The following is a 9,006-nucleotide window of genomic DNA, read 5'->3' on the forward strand; positions in this document are numbered from 1 at the left end:
ATTTTAACATTGTGGCACTGATAGTTTCTCTTCAGCATAAGATCTCAACTACTTCCACCACTGACTCCTCGCCTTCTTATCTCACAGCTGATGAGGTTTATTACCTAAAGGTTTCTCTCAGCACCCCAAACGTAAGAAAACATTTAGAAGCCTCGGCTGAGTACTGAGTGATTGTATCAGATGTTTGAACCCTTCAACCCGATCAGGAAGGTGTGTTCGTTTTCACAAACATGTCTGACTGGAAGTGTGGCAGCCGCTGACACACCTTCCACCAGAGGAGAGAATCTGGTCTGTCAAACCCCCAGCTGTTATTGCTCATCTGAATGAGACGAACGACACGTTTACACGCTGACTTATGTAAACTTCTTCATTGGTCAGTCTTTCAGACTCGATGGTTGTTGAAAAATGATGCCCAGGTCTGAAAAGAGGTGTGATCTACTTCAACAGATGAACACTACAACTGCAAAATCGAACTGCCTTGCCAATGTTTACCTGTCAGTGGTGGGAAGTAACTGTTTATTTACTTAAGTGCTGTACTAAAGTAGGAGTAGCTTTATTGTAGTATTTCCATTCTATGTTACATTTCAGAGGGAAAAATGTAGCCTACTTTTCCTCCACTATGTTTATTTGCTATGGATACTAGTCACTTTTCAGAAAAAGATTTTACATATAAATAACATGCGATAAGATTTTAAATACGACACTTTGTTAGACTAAACCACTGATTCGCAACCGTAAGCCAAGGGCTTATGACTTCTATTAAAAAATCAGTGTGTAGTCGGGGCTTCACATTTCAGAGAATTTCCCCTTCAAACTTCTCAGATGGTTTTCACAAGACCAAGAGAGGTAAACATATTCAATACTTAACGCATAGTCCAAAACATAAAAACAAATTTATCCAAATTTTTTCCTCTTTCATGCCTCATTAATCACCTTCTGAACCCCTCAGATTTATCTGGTGACCCACTAAACTTGCCGACTGCATTTGCTTTATGCAAAGCAGTTACAAGTAGCACCACCTCAGACAGCTACAACAGTAAAATTCTATTAGTGCCTTTACAAAGCACCAGTATTAACAGTGAATACTGTCTTATATAATACATTTCTCACACAGGGTGTTTTCGCAGAAAATGTGGTTATGCTTCTATTTAAGCAGGATTTTGGATGAACTTCTTATTACATTCTTTACTGGTACTTTTATATAAGAAAAATATCACAATACTTATTCACATTTCCACATTATTTAGTGAACAGCTAACCTTCTTTGTTCGTGTATTTTGATAACTTTGGATAAAACAGAAGAACTATGGAAATGGGAGAAGTGAGAATGCACATCTGGATAATAAATTCTCTCCTGTTGTCTTAGAGGCACCTGTTGCTTGATAAAGCTACTAAAGCACAGTCACTTCTCATAAGACTGATAATCAGCATAGACCTGACCTCCTCTGTGGAGTCACTTATTAATGAATTTACAAAAACTGCAACAAATTTGACATTTATTGATTATTAAGCACAAAAAAAAAAAAAAAAAAAAACACTGGTTCCCCTTTCTTAAAATGTGAATATGTTACTGGTTTTCTTACTGATCTATGATTAGAAGTTACATATCTCTGGGTTTTGGACCGTTGGTCAGACAAATTAAGCAGTTTAAACACGTCTCCTTGAACGGTGGAAAATCATAATGAGCTTTTTTTTACATTTTATAGACAAAATGATTCATTAATTAATGAAGAAATAACCTGCAGGTTAATCAACGATGAAAATGAGCTGTTGCACTCATCCCGTGAAGATAAGAGTGATCTCCACCCTGAAGTGGGAGGACAGAAAGACCACACCTCTCCTGAGCAAAAACCTTTTTTATTTCTTGTTGAAAGGAACTTGGTAGAATATTACAGCAGAACACACGACTGAAACAGCTGCCATTTCACGTAACACAGTACAGGAAGAAGGATGTAGTTCAATCTCATGTGTAATATTATATATAGTATATTTATATCAATATAAAAGAAAAAAAAACTATTGCTCCCAGGTGTTTATTTTTTTTTTCATATGGCATTTCTGCATTTGTTGTGTCGAAGTGGGTAAAGTAAAATTCAACAAGAGGCTTACACACCAAAGGAAGTGGGACAATGAAAGTGACATTCCCCAAAGCATGGGAACTTTGTGGCTTTTTCTTCTTTTTTTATTATTAGGCTACGAAGTAAATTTTAAACTTTTGTTTTCCATTGCAAGAAATAAAACTTGAAACCGCTCTCAAAAATGGATAAATACCATCATACAGCAATCAGAGTATGCAAAAGAAAAGAACACAAGGCAGCTCCGCGTAAGAGCAGGCATGCAAAAAAAGATCGCATTATTAAAAGGAGCACTAAAGACAAAATGTTGATGATTGCAGGTGTTTGCGTTTGCGTCGTATGGCAACTGATGGAAAGCCAGTTTATGACAAAACATGGTTTAACGGTTGGACTGAAACGAGGGGACAACTCGATGCTATGTAAAGTGAACTGGAGTGCTGAGTGTTTGCTGACAAACTACTTCAATGAAGTTGTTTCTAGAAATTGCTATCACATACTGTGTTATCAATTTGTTGTACTCTTCTTAATTTCCTCTAAGGAATAAAAGAAATGTTAGGAAAAAAGCAGGTATGAAATATCACCCTGGACAGTTGCATCCAAGTTTAGTGTTTTAAATAAGCCACTTTAGGCAGCATTATCTAATAAATGTCTCATATTTCTAAGACATATTTCAATATATCTCTTTTGAAAAATAATTCTATCTATACTTGATCTTTTTTAGTAAGTAAATCTCTTCCAGTATATATTTTTCTTTTTTTTTTTCCTTTAGGTACAGCACCCCACTGTGGGTCTTGTTTTCCAAAAGCACCTAATTTTTCTTACAATCAGACTGAATATTGCTTCAGTCATTAATGGTCTGAGTTCAAGATTAAAGGATCCAAATGGCGCACCCTAAATAAGTCAACAAGGTCAATTCCCTTGAGACGATAGCTCAAGCCCGGCAATATTAAGCTTTTAACTCGAAACATCGTGACCAGTGCTGGAGGTCTGAGCTCACCGCGTCCCCTTTGATCAAAAGGTCACAGGGCTCAGATGTGGGCCTGCATCATAGGAGACATCATCAGTTGCCACAGACGTCTCAGCTGCAGCAACTGGCTGACCAGCTCTGCACCAGGAACCTCTTGAGGATGACGCACAGGCACAGGTAATGCTGATATACCCCAAAATACTGACACAAAAGAAGCCGCACATGAGCAGGCCTCGCCACATTTCAGCTATTGGAGCAGGAGGTTAGCACCTGAGAGATGGCCCAGGAGGGAGAGAGGGAAAGGGGGAGGGGGAGGGGGAGGAAGGAAGAGGGTGCGGGTCGTTTGGACTCATTTGGATTGTCCATAGAATCCAAATGAGTCGTGTGCTTGTAACAGATCACCTTACGGGACCTCGCTGGGCCGAGCGGATGTCCTGCGATGCCAAGGATGCCCCCTATAGCTGAGACTGTGGCTCCGGGTGTTGTGGGTCTGTCTGGGCAAGCTGTCCGTTACAGGTCATTTTAGAAGAAAACACACACAGCCACGGTGAGTGATGCGGACGCTGTCTCACTCCCACTCTGCACCTGCTGGTATGAGTATGTCACACTTCCTTATTATCATCATCACAGACCACAGGTCAGGGCCAGGTGAGCTCTTACCATTGGATATCAACCAGGAAGTGGGACTAGTAGCCTACTGCTGTGTTTTCAGCGCTGTCAAACTTAATTTGCTGGGCTACACGTGTGTTATAACATACACAATCAATATATATATATATATATATATATATAGAGAGAGATATATATTTATATATATATATAGATATATTTCACGGCTTGTTTTTTTAATCAATGGGGATTCTCATACAGAGCTGACTTCTGCAGTCCGCACTAATTTAGCTATAACATCCACCTAAACTTTAGAACATGATTCTCTTATATAGACAGTAATTTCTCAGTCAAATATACTTTTATTTTAATCCGTTGTTTTAGCGTTTTAATGTTCGATTCGTCATGCACAGAATAGTCGTTCCTCTCTCTCTCTGTTTCTCTGTTTATCACCAGGCTTTGCATCATGTTGTCAGCTTCATCACAAGTAAGTTAGCCACCTCTCCATCAATCGTCGTCCACGTCGTCGCCCTCCGACTCCTCTCCGGCCCTCCTCTCGTACATCTTATCCCGGTGCCGCTCCTGGATCTCTTTCATTTCCTCGGCGTAGCGGCTGAACGCTCCCCCGAACTTGCTCCACGCCTTGAAGGGGATTGTTATAGAGTTTCTGTAACTGGGCTTCACTTCGCTCACCCGTAAGAAAACTCCGTACTTGTTGGATCCCACGTCAAAGAAGAACCGCTTGGAGTCCACCATGATCGAGGTGCCCTCCGGAAGCTCGCTGTAGCCCCCGGCCCCTCCGCCGCCGGCCAGCTCCTCCTCATCTCCCCCGTAGTCGTCTATCAACTTAGCCAAGGCGTCGCGGAACTCTATTAAGCCCTGGGCCGGGAGTGCGATGGTTTGTCCGGCCTGCAGGCCAGCCCCGGGAATGCCACCCACTCCGACTCCGAAACCGGGGCCTCGGTTGACGGTCTGTCGGATCCGGAGAAACCGACCCCGCTGGTTCTCCTTCAGATCGAGGTAGTATTTTCGGTTCTCACGCACCAGGAACTCGCTCTTCAAGGCCCGTCTAGGCCCGGTGTCATCCCCTCCAGAAGACTGAGCGATCTGCTCCGGGGTGCTAGGCCCAAGCTGGGCGTAGTGCTCTATGAAATCCCCCAGGTAGTCGCGAAACTCTGCCGCAACTGACATAGAGAGGGTCAGCCGACTTTTCGAGCCCCCGGCGCCGACCTCGGCGATTTTGATGAACCGGCCTTTGGCGTTCTGCTTCACATCAAGGTAGAAGCGTTTGTTCTGAATGTCCAGCCGCTTCGAAGCCAGCTCCTGGGTCTCCGAGTCCCGCTGGTAATGTTGAAACCCACCGCCGCCTCCTCCCCCTCCACCGCCGCTGCTGCCACCGCGCTCACTGCCACTGTCCCCATCCGCCATCTTCGCCACCAGCAGCCCGGTTCTCTGCGTATCTTTGACCCCCACCCCCCCTTGCTCGCCGAGCTCGCAGAGGAAACCGGACGCTGACTGCTGAGCTCCGGTTGGCTGCTTCGGCTGTCATTTACAACATCAGACTGAGGGCTTGCGTTTTCATTCGCCAATAATCCTGTCTGTCATTATAACATAACCGCCTTCTGGATGACATTCGAGTACATTGTATTTTACAATCCATAACAGCTCTCCATTACAGTATGGAACTCATATATAATGTGTGTTTGCAACGGAAAATTTGTCCTTGAGTGAATTTACCATTGTCATAGCAGTTTACCCAATGCAGACAGTGCAAAATTATTTGTTAATGGAAGAAGTTATGAGTGTCCTTGCACTGAAATTCAGGAGTTGAATCCAACTATGGCCGCCTGATTATGTATTTTGTACGTTTTTGGGATGGATGCCCCTGGAAGGACACACACACACACACACACACACACACACACACACACACGCACACGCATACACACAGAGTCCCGCCTACTTGTTGGTTTCGTGCGCAAAGACAGGCACGACGATCTTATGGTGGGGGATGGGTGAGTGTTCTGCAAGGCGTTTGGTGATTGGTTTAAGAAGAGATTCGAAGTAACAACGCACACTCTGATTGGCTATGTAGACTCCCACGAGGGGTCTCATGCAAAAGATTTCCGAAAGGGTTTATTGTTTCTTTGCTTTCGGGAGCCGAAATTGTTTGCTACCTACTCAGTTCTACAATCAAATAACGAGACGGAATAATGGTATGTGCGTTTCGGCTAATGCTAAATGCATTACCGGGTTTATCGGTCCCCTATTGCTGTAATTCATGCTCAACTGTAGAAAGTGCTGTTTTGAATTTGAACTGAGGAAATTCGACCAGAAGGTGTGTGGTTAAAAAGCTTGCTAAAGAGCTAACTGTCAGCTAACACGTTAGCATCAACATTATCGTGAGAAGTCTGCATTGTGTTGCTTTTCTGTTAAAGGTAACCTTATATTTGCAGCGATGTGCTTTTGTCAGACAGTTGATCTTTTGCAGGAATGAAGTGCTTCATTAGAAGTGTAAACTTGGTTTCCTAGCCAAGTGGGGTTTTTTTCACTCGATGTAGCCTTTCTGAAAGGTGGATTAGCAACCATTGGGAAGCTAACTTCAGCTATTACATTAGCTTAACGGTTAGTTAACTAGTAGTTGCCCTACCCTAGCTATTTCGAAATAAGTCTATCAACTAGGAAAATGGAGTAAAATTGGCTCTGATTTCTATGCCTATACCTTCCTATATGAAGCAAACTTTCTTCGGTTTAAATACACGAATGAAAACTCAAACGCGGACCGTCTGAAAGCGGCGCGTCTGTTTTCTGTTAGCCGCAGGCTCACTGGCAGCAGCCCGCTGACAGCTTCTCATGTTTTTGTCAGAATGCCTCTGTGTTAGTTTCCTCGAGTTGTTTTATTGGTTTATTACCATGTTTTATGCGTGTAATGTGAATCTAGCAGTTATGGTTGCCGCCCTTTTTTGTTGTTTTATTTTTGATTGGCGGGAAAGCGATTATAGTTGAAACGGACATCTGTTACGTTACCCATTGAAGCGATTATACGGTGCGCGTAGTATTGACTTTCTCAGTTCTCGAAATTTCCTTTTGTAGTTTAATCAATAAAAGTTGTAATATTTAGTTTTGTTTGCTCCCTTGCCCGCCAATTTCAACATATGAGGTGCTGTTTTTGTTATGCAAGGTTTATTCTTGCACAAAATACTAACTGCCTCACACATTTCTGCCTCGGGTTTGCTTCTTTTACTTGACTGAATTCAAGTCGTCTATTGTTTCCTATTAATTTCCTGAAATCATTCCATGCAGGCCGGTGGCAAGGCAGGAAAAGACAGTGGCAAAGCCAAGGCAAAAGCAGTGTCGCGCTCCCAGAGGGCTGGGCTGCAGGTAAATCACTCTCAATTCTCATGGACACTTTACTGCATACCATATGTGCCACCATCCTTGATGGTAGAGGGTTTGCCTATTTATTTTACTTAAGCTACTGTGTTTGTGTTCCCCGGTAGTTCCCCGTGGGTCGTATCCACAGGCACTTGAAGACTCGCACAACCAGCCACGGTCGTGTAGGAGCCACAGCAGCTGTTTACAGTGCTGCTATCCTTGAGTACCTCACTGCGGAAGTAAGTCTTCCCCATTTTTGTGATTTTGAGTTTGTGATTAACGGTGGGATTGGTTGTCACATCGTGGAGTGTTTCTGTGCGAAATGGTGCTGTTTGCATTAATGTCTGTGGCCAATTTTTATATCTCAGGTACTAGAGTTGGCGGGCAACGCCTCCAAAGACTTGAAGGTGAAGCGTATCACTCCCCGTCACTTGCAGCTGGCCATCCGTGGTGATGAGGAGTTGGACTCCCTTATCAAGGCAACAATTGCCGGAGGAGGTAAGCTGAGGCTTTCGTTACCAGCCGACTTCCCCGTCTTTTATGAAGTTTTTGTATCTTGATTGTATGTGCATCATACTTCCAAGTGTTTTGGTGTCTGTGTGCTCTGCTAATTCTTTACTGTACATTCTGTAGAAATATTTTTCGTCAGGTCATGACTATTTTTTCACGAAATATGTAAGCTCATAACTGTTTTTGTGTTTTCAGGTGTCATTCCCCACATCCACAAATCCCTCATTGGGAAGAAAGGCCAGCAGAAGACTGCATAGATGCCATGTTGACCAGAAATTTTGGGGCTGGGGCTTTGATCGGACCAGGAGTTCACATTTGTTCTTTTTTATTAATATTATAGCAAAAGAAGAGTGATTGTTAGGCTTTGTGTTGTAATATTTTCCCATAACTAGAAAAAGTACAGAAAACCCCTTAACGACAAAAAAAACCCTTTGTATGTTTATTGTAGAAGGTTTGACTGGGAAGTTCATGATTATTTCAAATGGTGACAGTGAAATTGTTTGATTGGCCTGGGACTCTGTAATGTTTTATACTGAAAAAGAAATTGTTAAAACCGTTTTTTATATAAAAAATACTTGTTTTGTGGTTATTTTCTTGAAGTTACAATATTTACTATAAAACAAGTTTTTAAGGCAATGATTTTTTTTTTTTTTTGGGACAGCAACATGGGTAACAACAGCTAAATGTGCCCCCACCCCACCCACTTTCACTTACAGTGATATTTTGAACTGCACAAAGATAGTGATGTATTAAAAGCTGAATTTTTCTACATCTGATTGAGACATCATTGAAAAGTACTTATTGCAACTTCATCTACAGTGTTTTGTGTTTGTTCATAGCAGTTCAAAAAAATGTATCAAATGCCAATGTGATCCTCTGCTGCTGCCATCAGGTGACACTGATCTAGCAGTTTTTGCATCACTGTGGAGCCATCTGTCAAGTACATATCACAGCTATATAGGCGGTGCCCTAAACTTTGGAGAACGGGGGTTGGAGATTGAAAATCTGGCAGATGTGCACCATATCAATGCTTTAAAAATGTATCCACCGTTTTTAAATGTATGCTCAAACTGAAATGTCCCGACCTTAAGTCCACTACATTTTTCCAAATAAAAGTCGGAGCCTTTTCTAAATGCTATGTGTTCAGGGAAATGACGTCTTCTATCTTTGAATAAATACTCATTGCATGTTATCCATGGCTTGGTTTGAAACCACTACTTGAAATTATTTCTGGAGTTATAAATTTTGTCATGCAGTGTGCTTCGACTGTATATAACGTACAAAAAGTGCCGTTAGGTTTTTCAAATGCTTGTATTTTAGGTCTTTTAGAGGTTCATTTGGTTTAATCATTTAGAACAATTGCATTAAGTGAGTTCCTGCATTCTACAGTACTGTTGGTTTTGTGCTGTTTTAGTTTAGGAGAAAGCTGCACTTTGATGAGGGAAATCATCACTTAAGGTGGTCACCTGA

The 9,006-nt window shown here is 42.1% G+C and overlaps 2 protein-coding genes across 2 annotated transcripts; one reads left to right on the plus strand and one right to left on the minus strand.

Moving 5' to 3' along the window:
- Positions 1-1,838: 1,838 nt before the first annotated feature.
- Positions 1,839-5,104, minus strand: LOC121606076 (transcriptional activator protein Pur-beta). Its single transcript, XM_041936211.1, has one exon. It carries the CDS (start codon positions 5,077-5,079, stop codon positions 4,159-4,161), a length of 921 nt encoding a protein of 306 aa, XP_041792145.1. The 5' UTR covers positions 5,080-5,104; the 3' UTR covers positions 1,839-4,158.
- A 636-nt stretch (positions 5,105-5,740) lies between these two features.
- Positions 5,741-8,728, plus strand: LOC121606077 (histone H2A.V). The gene is made up of 5 exons (XM_041936212.1): positions 5,741-5,867; positions 6,955-7,032; positions 7,152-7,265; positions 7,395-7,524; positions 7,732-8,728. The coding sequence occupies exons 1-5, from the start codon at positions 5,865-5,867 to the stop codon at positions 7,791-7,793; spliced, it is 387 nt and encodes a 128-aa protein (XP_041792146.1). The 5' UTR covers positions 5,741-5,864; the 3' UTR covers positions 7,794-8,728.
- Positions 8,729-9,006: the final 278 nt, after the last annotated feature.

The sequence above is a fragment of the Chelmon rostratus genome, chromosome 5, assembly GCF_017976325.1.
Source record: "Chelmon rostratus isolate fCheRos1 chromosome 5, fCheRos1.pri, whole genome shotgun sequence".
Lineage (NCBI taxonomy): Eukaryota > Metazoa > Chordata > Actinopteri > Chaetodontiformes > Chaetodontidae > Chelmon > Chelmon rostratus.